Source organism: Phyllobates terribilis, unplaced genomic scaffold, assembly GCF_046119375.1.
Source record: "Phyllobates terribilis strain yellow unplaced genomic scaffold, ASM4611937v1 Scaffold_2__4_contigs__length_985480577, whole genome shotgun sequence".
NCBI lineage: Eukaryota > Metazoa > Chordata > Amphibia > Anura > Dendrobatidae > Phyllobates > Phyllobates terribilis.
Window position 1 is genome coordinate 194,456,551 of NW_027362762.1, and position 17,741 is coordinate 194,474,291.

The 17,741-nt window shown below is 44.7% G+C and overlaps 1 protein-coding gene across 1 annotated transcript in view; it reads right to left on the bottom strand.

Moving 5' to 3' along the window:
- The window catches only part of LOC141202582 (inactive dipeptidyl peptidase 10-like), a 385,315-nt gene that overhangs the window by 203,168 nt on the left and 164,406 nt on the right, over window positions 1-17,741 (bottom strand). The window contains exon 7 of the mRNA XM_073663754.1: window positions 8,250-8,331. Within this exon, the coding sequence (XP_073519855.1) occupies window positions 8,250-8,331 (82 nt within the window). The remainder of the gene's footprint in view (window positions 1-8,249; window positions 8,332-17,741) is intronic.

Below are 17,741 nucleotides of genomic sequence, written 5' to 3' on the forward strand. Positions count from 1 at the left end.
GCCGAACCAGAATGGGCCCGAGAGATGCGGCGGGAGGTCCAAGAAATTCAAGAAGAGTGGTACAATATTCGAGTGGCTCAATCAGTGAGAGCCGGAACAGTTGACCCGAGAGCCCCGGGCGAAGTAAAGGACAAGCCCAGACCCCGGGTTGGTACAGAGCCCAATCGGGTGGTCCGACGACCTCCTGCAGACAGGGGACCAACGTGTTGGAATTGTGGGGGCATGGGGCATTACGCCAGGAGCTGTGCCAGTCGAGGAAGGCCTCTGTCCCGGCAGCCGTTAAACTGACGGGCTCCGGGTGTGAGGGACGCAACCCGGAGCGGAGGAAGGCAGTGAGTCCTGAAGACTTAATATCCATGAGCCCGACAGTGTGGGCCGAGCTTGACGGACGGGCGGTTCACTGCCTGATCGACACGGGATCTCAAGTGACCACCATGGGAGAAACTTATGTCCGTCAGCGGTACCCAGAGATGGCACGAAATGAAGGGGGTCCCTTGATAAAGCTCACAGCCGCTAACCAACTGCCCATTCCGGTCACAGGAGTAGTGTGGTTACGCATCCGGGTGTGCGGACAAGATGTGGGAAGAAAAGGAGTCATCCTGACAGGTGGAGATGCCGGCCCAGGACCACCACTGACCCTCGGTATGAACGTGCTGAAGGAAATCGGGCAGATCCTGATTAGGGAACCACGAGAGCTCACGCTAGGGCGGTGGAACTCTAGAGCCCCTCAAAGGAAGGCCCTCTAGCAGCTGATCAGGGTTGCCCAGGCGCAAGAGACCTCGAGTGGGGGAAAAGTTCTGGGAAAGGAGATAATACCCGCCACCAACACCCTCACCTTACCACCAGGACAGACAGTCCTCACTTGCCCGTCTGAGCTTGAACCCCACTAGAAGGGGTAGAGATTCAGATCGAGTCAACCACCGTGGACAAGGTGCCTCCGGGTCTATTGGTAGCGCGGACCTTGGCTACCGTCCATAAGGGAAACATGGTGGTGCGATGCGTGAACCTGAATCCGAGTGAGCTCATTCTTCCCGCCAGGACCGAAATAGCCCAGATCCTGGGGATCCCAGAACAGATGGAACCGCCAGATATGATACAATTGTCAGCCGTAAGGGGGGATCCCTGGACCCTGGCGATCACCGTACGATTGAGGTCTCCTCGACCTCAGACTAAGGACGGTCGAAGGATCCTAGAACAGATGCGTGCTGATTTGACAGGGCTCACGACGGAACAGGTGTACCAGGTGGAAGAGATGCTGGGACGGTACCAGGATGTCTTTGCCCGACATGAGGACGACTTTGGATGTACCGAGGCCATCACCCATGAGATCCCTACGGGAAATGCTGCTCCAGTACGGGAACGGTATAGACAGATACCCCCGCAAATGTACCAGGAGGTGAAGGAAATGCTGGCCCATATGATACAGAACGGGGTGATTCGGGAAAGCCAGAGCCCGTGGGCGGCTCCAATCGTTCTGGTCAGGAAGAAGGATGGAACCCTACCATTCTGTGTGGACTACAGGCGGCTAAATGCTTGCACCGTAAGAGACTCGTACCCTTTACCCAGGATCGAGGAGTCTCTATCCACCCTAGGCAAGGCAAAATACTTCTCCTCCCTGGATCTGGCCAGCAGATACTGGCAAGTGCCAGTGGCTGAACACGACCGCGCCAAGACAGCATTCGTGTTGCCCATGGGACTCTTCGAGTTTAATCGGATGCCTTTTGGCCTAACCAACGCTGCCGGGACCTTTCAACGCTTGATGGAGAGATGTTTAGGCGATCTGAAGTTTGAGGCCACACTGATCTACCTCGATGACATCATCGTCTATGCGTCTACCTTCCAGGAACATCTACGACGACTGGAGCAAGTCTTGAGTCGCCTTCGAAATCACGGCCTGAAGGTGAAGCCACAAAAATGTCGTATATTCCGCAAGCAGGTTGAGTACCTCGGGCACACAGTGTCCGGTGAAGGAGTCAGGCCCACTCGGGAGAAAGTGGCTGCCGTGCAAGAGTGGCCCACCCCGAAGACTGTTGGCTATGTGCCCACGTAGCAGATTTGATGCAGAGCGTTTTTGCCTCCCTCTGGCAGAAAAAAACGCATGCAGATTTACATGCGTTTTTTCTGCCAGAGAGAAGCGTTTTTTCAGCGTTTTTACATGCGTTTTCACATGCGTTTTTTCAAGCAGTTTTCCAAGCGATTTTGAGCATCACTTGGAAAAGTGCTTGACAAGTTGGTCACACAATATAAATCCATGCAACCGGCATGGATTTATAATGTGTGAACAACTGATGCTTTAAATGCAGCATCTATAGTAAAAAAAAGAGAATTAAAACGTTAAAAATAAAAAAAAACCTGTATACTCAACTCTCCGGTCTCCTCCAGTCTGCTCCCGGCGGCGTCCACTCTCCTCGGCGTCCCGCAGTGTACTGTCAGGACCTGCGGTGACGTCATTTAGTCAGCTGATGGTCACGCGACCATCACCTGACCGCCGACGTCAGCGGTCGCGTGACCATCAGGTGACTAAATGACGTCACCGCAGGTCCTGACAGTACACAGCGGGAAGCCAAGCAGAGAGGACGTGGCCGGGAGGAGATCGAGGGCCGCCGGAGAGGTGAATATACAGGTTTTGTTTATTTTTAACTTTTTTTTTTTTTTACCGCATGGTAGCTAGGATGAGGAGGAGTTGTAGTCTCCTCTTCATCCCGGGTACCACACGCACCGCGATTACGCTGCAAATTCGCGGCCATTGAATTTAATTGAAACGCAGCAAATCCACATATACCTGCGGATTTGCTGCATTTCAATGTTCCTCAATGGCCGCGAATTTGCAGCGTAATCGCGGTAGAAATGGTCATGCTGCGTTTTGCAACGCAATGCGAATTCGGCGCGCTAATTAGCGCATCATGTGCACAGCACATCCGAATTCACATTGCTTTGCATGGCAGACTGTTTTACAAGCGTTTTCGCGGCATTTTTGAGTGCGGGCCTTCCTAGGACTCGCAGGGGATTACCGCAGATTCGTAAAAATTTCATGCGCATCGCTAATCCGCTACTGGAGCTCCTTCAAGGGATACCTGCGGGCTTGAAAAATCTAACAGTGAAATGGGGAAGAGAACAGGAGGAGGCCTTCAGGGCCTTGAAGATGGCCCTGACCGAAGCTCCCATACTGGCCTACGTGGACTTTTCTCAGCCCTTCGTTCTTCACACTGATGGAAGTCTCCTTGGTCTAGGGGCCGTGCTGTCCCAGGAGCAGGAGGGGAGAGAACGGGTGATAGCATATGCGAGTTGCTCCCTCCGAGACTCGGAGAAGAACCCAGACAATTACAGCTCCTTTAAACTGGAATTGTTGGCCCTAGTGTGGGCAATGACAGAAAAGTTTGTGGAGTACTTGTCGGGGTCTGAAGTGTTGGTGAAGACAGACAACAACCCGTTGACTCATCTGGAGAACGCGAAGTTGGGAGCTCTGGAACAACGATGGGTGGCTCGCATGGCTCGGTACCGGTATAAGATCACCTACTGGCCTAGGGCTGAAAACACGCATGCTGATGCCCTCTCCAGGGTGACCCATGAGCACCCCGACCGTGACCGAGACGAAGAACTGGAGGCCGAAGACGTGCCCAGCTTCTGGAGGGTTGGCAGCCCGTTGTCCGCTACGCAGGGACAGATCGGGGAAGTGAAAGAAGGACACGTGTTGGGGTGGCTCAGGGACGAGTGGGTACGGATACAGCAAATGAATGGAGAGATTACGCGGTTGCGACAGTGGGTGGCTTTGAAACAAGTCCCTAACCGTGAAGAAAGGGGGCCCCTGACGCCAGAGGGGCTGAAGATGCTGCGGCAGTGCGAGAGACTGAGCCTGCAGGATGGCTTATTGTACAGACGGGTCCAGTTGGTACGGGAGTTCGGCCTCACTTGGCAAGTAGTGGTTCCAGAGAGTGTGATCGGGACACTGGCCAAAGAAGCACACGAGCAGGGAGCACACTTTGGACCCGAACAGACCTTCCAGTGGCTGCAGAGACTGGTGTACCACCCCCAGCTAACAGTTGCAGTGGAGAACATCTGCCAGAAGTGCCGGAGTTGTGAGTTGGTGAAAACCCCAGAGCAGCGAGCCCCCATCCAGACCACTGTGAGGGCTGCGCCCTTAGAGGTGTTGATGATCGACTTCCTGACCATTGGGCCGGCGCATCTCGGGTATGGACATTGCCTGGTCATGACCGACCACTTCTCGAAATTCGTGGTGGTAACTCCGACCAGGGATCAGACAGCTGAATCTGCTGCCTAGGCTATCTGTCAGGACTTCATCAGGGTCTATGGCTACCCGAAGAGAATTCACTCTGATCAAGGAGCTTGTTTCCAAGGACGGGTGATGGAGGAGCTGCACCGGCTATACAACATCGAGAAATCTAGGACCACCCCTTACCATCCACAAGGGAATGGGTCCTGTGAATGCTTCAACAGAACTTTGATCCAGATGCTTCGAACCTTGGAAGAAGATCGGAAGGTATGCTGGCCGGAGTTTGTGAACGAGCTGGTGTGGGTCTATAATAACCGGGTACATAGTGCCACAGGGTTCACCCCCTACACCCTGCTGTTCGGACAAAAGGGTAGGGAGATCACCGAGCTCAAACTAGATCCCGTGGAGGACTGGCCCCGGACGGGCCCATGTACCTGGGTCCGGGAGCATCGGCACCGGTTGCAGACTCTTCGGAGGTTGGTGCAGCAGAAGTTTAAGGAACATAGGCACCATGAAACGCCACCTCTTCGGGGGACAGCCCTTAAGTCGGGAGAATGGGTGTTTGTACGGGACAAGAGACCCTGGGGCAAGCTGAGTAGACGGTGGGAGTCGACCCCGTATCGAGTGAAAGGGAGAGTTAGTCCTGAAGGACCGGTGTATGAGGTTCAGACTGAGGGGGAAGAAGCGGCTCCAACTAGAATCGTTCATAGAAGCATGTTACGGCCCTGTTTGTCTAGCGATGAGGAAAAGAAGGAAGAACTCAGCACAAGGACGAGAGATCCCACACCCAGTGCGCCCGTCTATGATGATGAGGAGGAAGAGACGATAGTGGCTGCGATCCCCAGTCTCACATCGCCCACAGCTTCCCACATGAGAGAGGAGGGCCCACCGCTCCGTCAGGCTGGGCCGGGCGAAGCTGGGAACCCCAGAGACTCTCAAGTACCCTGCGCTCCAACTGCGTTACGCCGGTCCGAACGATCCACGACTGGTGTGCCGCCTATCCGCTACAATCAGGATCAGTCAGTTCATCTGGCAATGTATCATCCAAGAGGTCAGAGAGTGTGAGCGCCTGGTGAAAAAACTCTTGCCCGTGGAATGGCGAGCTCAAAGGGAACGGGAGTGTAAGAAGGAAGACTTGCCTAGGGACAAGTGCAGAGCTCCGGCGCCGGAACTGCCAGGGTCCTGCCCAGTGTTGCCAGGGGACGGGATTAAAACTGCACGGCGGACTTCCTGGACAGTGCTGGGGGACAGAGGAGAGGGACAGAAGAGAGGAAGTCAGGTGTCTGGGCTCATGCGAAAGAGACAGTTGGTTGTGGAGAGCAGACCAGGCAGTTGGGGAGAAACAGTCTGACCTGCCGACAGCGAGAGAGAGACGTGCTGCCCTGTCCTCGGTGAAATAGAGACGTGCTGACCTGTCTGCGGTGACGGACGAACGGTTGACACAGCTTGCCGCAAAACAAGGGGCCTGCGGTCTGTACCGGGCCTACAGAAAGTGATCGTTTAGTTACCTGCATCACCACAGTTTTCCAGACATCTGACGGTGACCTACGGGTGAAGAAGCACCCGGGATTAGTGATCCTAACGCAGTTTGTTGTACGCCGGAGGAGCTTGCTACGACTCTTAAAGGAGTCGTGACCGCTGTCGTGTGGTCAAAAGGACTGGGGGCCCAGTGGGTGAGACCCGAGACCGCCCACTGCCGCTAGAAGATGGACACCCTCCGGAGTGAGTGTCTGAAGACGGACGTAGTTATCGCTAAAGGACAGATAAGTGCAAGCCTCCATAATCTACCTTCTCTTATTCAGCCTGAACTTTTGGGACTGAGCCGTATTGTTCATTCTTTCTATGTTATAGTTAAACCACAATCATTTATTGTCCGATTTTACTGTTTTATTGTAGTGTTACTTAAATTTACACTCCCTTCGTGGAGAAACCAAACCTTGAATTAAACCTCTACCATACTCTCTGCGTGCTGTGTGCAGCATCCGAGCCTTTTAACAACTGCAGACTTATCATTTTGGCCCGGACAACGCCTTTAATCTCTGCATGGAGTTTATATGTGTGTTACCTCTGGGGTCTCAAGTTTCCTCCAACACTCCAAAAATTATTCATAGGTTATTTGGCTTTTTATGAAAATGGCCTTTATGTACAGTGGTGGCCAAAAGTATTGGCACCCCTGCAATTCTGTCAGATAATACTCAGTTTCTTCCTGAAAATGATTGCAATCACAAATTCTTTGGTATTATTATCTTCATTTAATTTGTCTTCAATGAAAAAACACAAAAAGAATTGTCTTAAAGCCAAATTGGATACAATTCCACACCAAACCTAAAAAAGGGGGTGGACAAAAGTATTGGCACTGTTTGAAAAATCATGTGATGCTTCTCTAATTCGTGTAATTAACAGCACCTGTAACTTACCTGTGGCACATAACAGGTGTTGGCAATAACTAAATCACACTTGCAGCCAGTTAACATGGATTAAAGTTGACTCAACCTCTGTCCTGTGTCCTTGTGTGTACCACATTGAGCATGGAGAAAAGAAAGAAGACCAAAGAACTGTCTGAGGACTTGAGAAACCAAATTGTGAGGAAGCATGAACAATCTCAAGGCTACAAGTCCATCTCCAAAGACCTGAATGTTCCTGTGTCTTCCGTGCGCAGTGTCATCAAGAAGTTTAAAGCCCATGGCACTGTGGCTAACCTCCCTAGATGTGGACGGAAAATAAAAATTGACGAGAGATTTCAACGCAAGATTGTGCGGATGGTGGATAAAGAACCTCGACTAACATCCAAACAAGTTCAAGCTGCCCTGCAGTCCGAGGGTACAACAATGTCAACCCGTACTATCCGTCGGCGTCTGAATGAAAAGGGACTGTATGGTAGGATACCCAGGAAGACCCCACTTCTTACCCCGAGACATAAAAAAGCCAGGCTGGAGTTTGCCAAAACTTACCTGAGAAAGCCTAAAAGGTTTTGGAAGAATGTTCTCTGGTCAGATGAGACAAAAGTAGAGCTTTTTGGGAAAAAGCATCAACATAGAGTGTACAGGAAAAAAAAGAGGCATTCAAAGAAAAGAACACGGTCCCTACAGTCAAACATGGCGGAGGTTCCCTGATGTTTTGGGGTTGCTTTGCTGCCTCTGGCACTGGACTGCTTGACCGTGTGCATGGCATTATGAAGTCTGAAGACTACCAACAAATTTTTCAGCATAATGTAGGGCCCAGTGTGAGAAAGCTGGGTCTCCCTCAGAGGTCATGGGTCTTCCAGCAGGACAATGACCCAAAACACACTTCCAAAAGCACTATAAAATGGTTTGAGAGAAAGCACTGGAGACTTCTAAGGTGGCCAGCAATGAGTCCAGACCTGAATCCCATAGAACACCTGTGGAGAGATCTCAAAATGGCAGTTTGGAGAAGGCACCCTTCAAATATCAGGGACCTGGAGCAGTTTGCCAAAGAAGAATGGTCTACAATTCCAGCAGAGCATTGTAAGAAACTCATTGATGGTTACCAGAAGCGGTTGTTCGCAGTTATTTTGGCTAAAGGTTGTGCAACCAAATATTAGGCTGAGTGTGCCAAAACTTTTGTCTGGCCCATTTTTGGAGTTTTGTGTGAAATTATCCATGATTTGATTTTTGCTTCATTCTCTTTTGTGTTTTTTCCTTGCAAGCAAATTAAATGAAGATAATAATACCAAAGAATTTGTGATTGCAATCATTTTCAGGAAGAAACTGAGTATTTTCTGACAGAATTGCAGGGGTGCCAATACTTTTGGCCACCACTGTATATGTCTAACAAAATTAGATTGTGAGCCCTTTTGGGGACAGCGTTGTGAGCCCTATTGGAAACAGGGTTTTATATACTGTAAGTGATCATTTCTGTACAGCACTGTTGAATATCTTGTTGCTATATAAGCAGCAGGAAATTTAGTGGACATTCTGTATATTACTACCTTCTTTTGCTATCTCCTTTACCTATATACTAACCAGTTACAGTGGTAGCCATTTTATTGCTGACTTACCAGTTGGCTCCCGTGTGGTCCCCAGTCGGCATATTGCAGATCAGTATTATTTTTCCCAGGTGGGCTGAGATTCCATAGTTCCCTATAAATGATGGCAATGCATTATTGTTATTACCACATCACTGTTATCTTGTATATAAAATCTTAAAATCTGCAGAAAAGTAGAATAGTAAAAAGAAACGGCTCCATCAATTTACTGTTTGCAAGAAGCAGAAGGTATTGACCAACATTCCCATTACATGCATTAAAAGTTGTGCTAAAGGTGTCCATAGCCATAAAATAACGGGCAATGGATTTTGATTGGTGGGATGAGCAGCACTGCATATGCACCTAGTTGCATCATTTTGGGAATATTTTTCTTGCACCGTGATTGATGAATTTGGATATCTGAGAACATAATAAGTTACCTAAAAATTCTTACCAGGTTATTACTTATTTATTGCTACTATTCATCAAAAGTCATATGAAAAGGGGTGGAAGGATTGTTGATAAAATCAGGAAATTAGTAATTTTCAGTATTAAGATCTTTACATTTGTAACATTTTTAACTTATTATCTTATTGTTCCCCAAAACTGCACTGCAGTCTATTCTGTAATTGGTTTCAGGCCAGTCAAAGAACTTCATTTATGCAGTTATGTGTTCATTAACTGTACCTGCGCCTCTGAGCAACAATCCATGTAAATATTTAAGCCCTAGGTTAAGCTCATTTTTCATCATTATACGAGTAGTCTCCATGGTATTGCAATTCAACATTGCTGCTAAGATAGTCACCAGAAGATAAAGCGCATGGGGAGAAGAGAACACTGGCAGCCTGGCAGAATAAACACAAGTGAGCATGATTTCCATGCTTTCTTACTAAAACGTTATCAGTTTTATGAAAATATCTTATGTGGCAACATTTTCACCTACAGGACTTGTGATACACCCACTTTGTGCTTGTATTACACACACTTTATGCTTGTGGTACACCCACTTTGTGATTGTATTACACACACTTTATGCTTGTGGTACACACACTTTGTGATTGTATTACACACACTTTATGCTTGTGGTACTCACACTTTATGTTTGTGGTACTCACACTTTGTGCTTGTGGTACTCACACTTTATGTTTGTGGTACACACACTTTATGCATGTGGTACTCACACTTTATGTTTGTGGTACACACGCTTTATGCTTGTGGTACACACACTTTGTGATTGTATTACACACACTTTATGCTTGTGGTACACACACTTTATGCTTGTGGTACACACACTTTATGCTTGTGGTACTCACACTTTATGTTTGTGGTACTCACACTTTGTGCTTGTGGTACTCACACTTTATGTTTGTGGTACACACACTTTATGCTTGTGGTACACACACTTTGTGATTGTATTACACACACTTTGTGCTTGTGGTACACACACTTTGTGCTTGTGGTACTCACACTTTATGCTTATGGTACTCACACTTTGTGCTTGTGGTACACACACTTTGTGCTTGTGGTACACACACTTTATGCTTGTGGTACTCACACTTTGTGCTTGTGGTACTCACACTTTATGTTTGTGGTACACACACTTTATGCTTGTGGTACACACACTTTGTGATTGTATTACACACACTTTATGCTTGTGGTACACACACTTTGTGCTTGTATTACACACACTTTATGCTTGTGGTACTCACACTTTATGCTTGTGGTACTCACACTTTGTGCTTGTGGTACACACACTTTGTGCATGTGGTACACACACTTTATGCTTGTGGTACTCACACTTTATGTCTGTGGTACACACACTTTATGCTTGTGGTACACACACTTTATGCTTGTGGTACTCACACTTTATGCTTGTGGTACTCACACTTTATGCTTGTCGTACACACACTTTATGCTTGTGGTACTCACACTTTATGCTTGTGGTACTCACACTTTATGCTTATGGCACACACACTTTATGCTTGTGGTACTCACACTTTGTGCTTGTGGTACACACACTTTATGCTTGTGATACACACACTTTATGCTTGTGGTACTCACACTTTGTGCTTGTGGTACTCACACTTTATGTTTGTGGTACACACACTTTATGCTTGTGGTACACACACTTTGTGATTGTATTACACACACTTTATGCTTGTGGTACACACACTTTGTGCTTGTATTACACACACTTTATGCTTGTGGTACTCACTTTGTGCTCGTGGTACACACACTTTGAGCTTGTGGTACACACACTTTATGCTTGTGGTACTCACACTTTATGTCTGTGGTACACACACTTTATGCTTGTGGTACACACACTTTGTGCTTGTGGCACACACACTTTATGCTTGTGGTACTCACACTTTATGTTTGTGGTACACACACTTTATGCTTGTGGTACACATACTTTGTGCTTGTGGTACACACACTTTATGCTTGTGGTACTCACACTTTATGTTTGTGGTACTCACACTTTGTGCTTATGGTACACACACTTTGTACTTGTGGTACACACACTTTATGCTTGTGGTACTCACACTTTATGTTTGTGGTACACACACTTTATGCTTGTGGTACACACACTTTGTGCTTGTATTACACACACTTTATGCTTGTGGTATTCACACTTTATGTTTGTGGTACACACACTTTATGCTTGTGGTACACACACTTTGTGCTTGTATTACACACACTTTATGCTTGTGGTACTCACACTTTATGCTTGTGGTACACACACTTTGTGCTTATGGTGCACACACTTTATGCTTGTGGTACTCACACTTTGTGCTTGTGGTACACACACTTTATGCTTGTGGTACACACACTTTGTGATTGTATTACACACACTTTATGCTTGTGGTACACACACTTTGTGCTTGTATTACACACACTTTATGCTTGTGGTACTCACACTTTATGTTTGTGGTACTCACACTTTGTGCTTGTGGTACACACACTTTGAGCTTGTGGTACACACACTTTATGCTTGTGGTACTCACACTTTATGTCTGTGGTACTCACACTTTATGCTTGTGGTACACACACTTTGTGCTTGTGGTACACACACTTTATGCTTGTGGTACACACACTTTATGCTTGTGGTACTCACACTTTACGTTTGCGGTACACACACTTTATGCTTGTGGTACACATACTTTGTGCTTGTGGTACACACACTTTATGCTTGTGGTACTCACACTTTATGTTTGTGGTACTCACACTTTGTGCTTATGGTACACACACTTTGTGCTTGTGGTACACACACTTTATGCTTGTGGTACTCACACTTTATGTTTGTGGTACACACACTTTATGCTTGTGGTACACACACTTTGTGCTTGTATTACACACACTTTATGCTTGTGGTATTCACACTTTATGTTTGTGGTACACACACTTTGTGCTTATGGTACACACACTTTATGCTTATGGTACACACACTTTGTGCTAGTGGTACTCACACTTTATGCTTGTGGTACTCACACTTTATGCTTGTGGTACTCACACTTTATGCTTGTGGTACACACACTTTGTGCTTGTATTACACACTTTATGATTGTGGTACTCACACTTTATGCTTATGGTACACACTTTATGCTTGTGGCATACACACTTTGTGCTTGTGGTACACACACTTAATGCTTATGGTACACACACACTACACACTTTGTGCTTGTGGTACTCACACTTTGTGTTTGTGGTACTCACACTTTATGCTTGTGGTACACACACTTTATGTTTGTGGTACTCACACTTTATGTTTGTGGTACTCACACTTTATGCTTATGGTACACACTTTATGCTTCTGGTACACACACTTTATGCTTGTGGTACACACACTTTGTGCTTGTGATACACACACTTAATGCTTGTGCCACACACACCACACACTTTGTGCTTGTGGTACACACACTTTGTTCTTGTGGTGCTCACACTTTATGCTTGTGGTACACACACTTTATGCTTGTGGTACACACACCTTGTGCTTGTGGTACTCACACTTTATGTTTGTGGTACTCACACTTTATGCTTGTGGTACACATACTTTATGCTTGTGGTACACACACTTTGTGCTTGTGGTACACTCAGTTTATGCTTATGGTACACACACTTTATGCTTGTGGTACACACACTTTGTGCTTGTGGTACTCACACTTTATGCTTGTGGTACTCACACTTTATGCTTGTGGTACACACACTTTATGCTTGTGGTACACACACTTTATACTTGTAGTACACACTTTATGCTTGTGGTACTCACACTTTATGCTTGTGGTACACACACTTTGTGCTTGTGGTACTCACACTTTATGTTTGTGGTACTCACACTTTATGCTTGTGGTACACACACTTTGTGCTTGTGGTACTCACACTTTATGTTTGTGGTACTCACACTTTATGCTTATCGTATACACTTTATGCTTGTGGTACACACACTTTATGCTTGTGGTACTCACACTTTATGCTTGTGGTACTCACTTTATGCTTGTGGTACACACACTTTGTGCTTGTGGTACTCACATTTTATGCTTGTGGTATACACACTTTATGCTTGTGGTACACACTTTGTGCTTGTGGTACTCACACTTTATGCTTGTGGTACTCACACTTTATGTTTGTGGTACTCACACTGTATGCTTGTGGTACACACACTTTGTGCTTGTGGTACACACACTTAATGCTTGTGGTACACACACCACACACTTTGTGCTTGTGGTACACACACTTTGTGCTTGTGGTACTCACACTTTGTGCTTGTAGTACACACCAGGGGCGGACATATCATTGGTGCATATATTGTTCTTGCACAGGGGCCCTTTTCTGTCTGTGTCCGCCAGTAGTACACACACTTTATGCTTGTGGTACACACACTCTGGGCCTACTCATTAAGCCCCTGTGCCACATGCAACTTTGTTTGTGAGGATCAAGCAGTGCTCCTATGCTTTGCACAGTATCTGAAACTTTTCTAATTAGACCTTTAAATGTAATTGTGTAATGTTCTTTTCAGAATATTGGATCCAAATGATCAACAATTGGGATTAGAAGAGAAAGACTATCTCTTTTGGGGTGGACTGGATCATGCATTGTAGTTTTACCTATACTCCATTCTCCTTATCATTTCCCATCCCTCAGTTGATCTTGATGGACATTTGTCTTTTTTTCAACCAAGGTGCTATGTTACTGGGTAACCTGTAATTGTTTTAGCCTGTGTCATATTTATCAAGAGCACTTGAATTTTGCTTAGGAATATGGCGACTGCTGCACTATGAAATGATGTGTAAATAGCAAGCTGCACTAATATTAATACATTTTCCCCAATGGTTTTTATGCTGATTTTTTTGCCGGAACAACTTGCGTTTCCAACTAGCAGGCCGTCTAAATAGGCCGGCAATCACATGAGTAATGAGGAAAACATTTAGCCAGCTTAAAAATCATCATTCTCAGCAGAACATCACCCGATGTAAACAGGACGTGGTGCCGAGAACAATGATACTGTATGCACATAGGTGATCAAATGACAGATGATTAGCTTGTATGTAGCCAACGGTTTGACAGCCATGTTCGACACATGTAAAACTAGCTTTAGAAACAATTCACACCCTGTTTTTCCATTTAATTGGCAGGTTTACATTGGGATTTTCTTGTTTTTTTTTTTTACTGTGTAAAATTACACGTGGGTTGCAGCATTTCTCAAAACAAAAATTCTCAAAACTATATGTTAAAGAATACAAGTTTCTCCTAATGTTTCAATGTATAAACTTAAAAGAGCTGAGAAACACCTATTATACAATATGATATAAGATTAAAAAAACATCCCCCCCGAAAAAGTATGTTTTTTTATTCTGTTATAAAAACCTTGTGATTTTGGCATGTGTTTGCCACAGCAGAGAAAAAAGTGTGCGCGAATTGAGGCGGATCCAGAAAAGTTTCTTTAGACTAATGAACATTTTTTTGCAAAACATTAATAAAAAGATCATTGAATAGTAAAGAATAATTGACATTCTAAGTGAGTACTATTGATGTGTCAACATTTTCTCTCAATAATTATGATTTTTATTTTGAACCAATAGAAAAGTAAATTACTTAGTATTGGAATTTTTTGGATGTTTAAGAGCCCGAGGGAACTGAATTTATTCAGAAAATGGAAATTAGAAAACTTTTTAAGCAGATGCAGACATTGACATTTTACAGAGGATCTAAAGTCTATGCCAGCACGAATGGGACATTTCTTAAATCACCAAATAGCAGAACTAATTCTTGATGTTGGTAAAGTTAACAATTTTAGCAGAGTGACACTAAGCTATTTGTATTTCATCAATTTCACTGTAAAAATGAATATGCTAAAATATAGTTGTAATATATTTTGTAATTATTTATTTGTTCTTATAAAGCCTCATTCAGACCTCCGTTTTTCATGTACGTGTTCTGTCTCTGGTTTTTATGGATATAATATGTATCCATTATAATTTATACACAAATAAAATCCTCCAGCAATGACAAGTTATTAAAAATATAAAAAATTGTCTTTATTTTACCAATATTAACAATAGATACCGGTAAATGCACTGGTCACCATGTTTTTTCTGGATATCTCATGATGACCAGTGCATTTATCTATTTTTTAATATTGGTGTAATAAAGACGATTTTTTTCTATTTTTAATAACTTGTCATCGCTGAATTATTCTCTCTTTCTTTAAATTTTGTGCTTCTCACGTCCAACACTAGGACGGCTCCGTGCGATTTCCTAAAGTGGAACAAGGTGCTACTAAATGTGGTGAGCTGACGTTCCTTATCCAATTCCCCTCTCTTTACCATTATAATTTATGGAACTGTTCACATGTCTAAGTTTTTTTGTGGACCATGTGTCTGCAAAAGAAATCACGGAGTCATGTTGGCTTTTGATCCATTTACATAAAGTGATAAAAGAGAATTTCTCAACAACAAGGCATCTGATATGAGGCATACTGGTATCACTTTTTTTCAGCAGTCTATAACCCGTATGCCCATATTCATAGTTTAGATAAGTCAAATGTGGTGACAGATTCCCTTTGAAAAGGATACATTGGTCTGTCTGAGTTTCATCTGTATGAGCCTTTTCAAAGACACTCGGCCTTCCAAATGCGGTTACTGCACTAGGCCCTGACAGGAACCAACTCCGCACTCCTACTAAGCCACAAGTCTTGTATTGTAGGCTGTTGACAGCTCCTCTCATCACCAACCTGCTTTTGTTGCCTCCAATTTTTAGGGCGCAGCTCACGTCCTTTTCCTGTCCTTTGATTAGGCCTCCATGCCTGCCTGTCACTCGATCAGGGATTCCATTCTGTTAATCATGCCTTTGTGCCTGCCGCTCACTTGATCGGGGATTCCCTTCTGTTAATCATGCCTTTGTGCCTGCCTCTCACTTGATCGGGGATTCAATTCCAATAATCATGCCTTTGTGCCTGACACTCACTTGATCGAGGATTTTATTCTGTTAATCAGACCTCAGTGCCTGCTGCTCATTTAATCAGGAATTCTATTCCGTTAATCAGGCTTCCGTGCCTGCCGCTCACTCGATTGGGGATTACGTTCAGTTAATCAGACCTCCATGCCTGCCGCTCACTCGACCTGGGATTCCCTTCTGCTAATCTGGTCTTCTTGCCTGCCGCTCACTTGATCAGGGATTCCCTTCCATTAATCTGGGCTCTGTGCCTGCCGCCCACTCGATCAGGTTTTCCATTCTGGTAATCAGGCCTCTGTTCCCCCTGAGCTAATCCACCACCAATAATAACTATGTGTTCCTAGCCACACTATCCTTGGGTTTTGACTGTAAGCCAGTGCAGGCTTTACTCCAATTGCAACTTAATCAAAATCTGGGCATAGACTGGACTCTTGGCCTGACCTGCGTGACCTTTATATTTTCTTGCGGCATCACAGCAAATCACTTGTCTCTGTGTGTCTGGCTTTTCTCATCCTTCCGTATAAGCAGGCCTTCTCTCTGCGGTTCATAAGTTGTTTTTAGTTCCTACCCTATTGTCCTTGGCCACTAGATGGCAACATCTGTTCACATATTCTTTCCAGCACATTCTATTTGTATGAGTCACTCATTTCCTTACGCCTTTGTATTTTTGTTTCTGGAACTGATGGTACAACTGATTGATATGCTTGGATATTCATTGAACATGCTGACAGAATATCAGTTCATCACCAGATTTTGAGAAGCTGATTTAAAAGTGTCAACAAATATGGCAGCATCTCTTGTCACAGTCACACACAAGTTTTGACAATTTTTTTCTGAGCAAAATTGGTGCAAAAGAGAATCTGTATTGCCGTTCTAACATTTTCATATTATTTCTATTTGTAGTTTAATATGTCAAAAGTGTGCTTTGGAGTTTTAAAGGGGTTGTTTAGGTTTGGGAGAAAAGTCATAGTCACTACATACAGTCATATGAAAAAGTTTGGGCACCCCTATTAATCTTAACCTTAATGTTTTATAAAAATTGGTGTTTTTGCAACAGCTATTTCAGTTTGATATATGTAATAACTGTTGGGCACAGTAATGTTTGTGCCTTGAAATGAGGTTTATTGTACTAACAGAAAATGTGCAATCTGCATTCAAGCAAAATTTGACAGGTGCATAAGTATGGGCACCTCACCAGAAAAGTGACATTAATATTTAGTAGATCCTCCTTTTGCAAAAATAACAGCCTCTAGTCGCTTCCTGTAGCATTTAATGATTTCCTGGATCCTGGATGAAGGTATTTTTGACCATTCCTCTTTACAAAACAATTCCAGTTCAGTTAAGTTTGATGGTCATCGAGCATGGACAGCCCTCTTCAAATGATCCCACAGATGTTCAATGATATTCAGGTCTGGGGACTGGGATGGCCATTCCAGAATATTGTAATTGTTCCTCTGCATGAATGCCTGAGTAGATTTGGAGCGGTGTTTTGGATCATTGTCTTACTGAAAGATCCATCCCCTGCGTAACTTCAACTTTGTCACTGTTTCTTCAACATTATTGTCAAGAATCTGCTGATACTGAGTGTAATCCATACGTCCCTCAACTTTAACAAGATTTCTGGTGCCTGCATTGGCCACACAGCCCCAAAGCATGATGGAACCTCCACCAAATTTTACTGTGGGTAGCAAGAGTTTTTCATGGAATGCTGTGTTTTTTTGCCGCCATGCATAATGCCTTTTTTTATGACCATACAACTCAATCTTGGTTTCATCAGTCCACAGGACCTTCTTCCAAAAAGAAATTGGCTTCTCCAAATGTGCTTTTGCATACCTGAAACGACTCTGTTTGTGGCGTGCTTGCAGAAACGGCTTCTTTCGCATCACTCTCACATACAGCTTCTCCTTGTGCAAAGTGCGTTGTATAGTTGACCGATGCACAGTGACACCATCTGCAGCAAGTTGATGCTGCAGCTCTCTGGAGGTGGTCTGAGGATTGTCCTTGACTGATCTCACCATTCTTCTTCTCTGCCTTTCTGATGTTTTTCTTGGCCTGCCACTTCTGGCCTTAACAAGA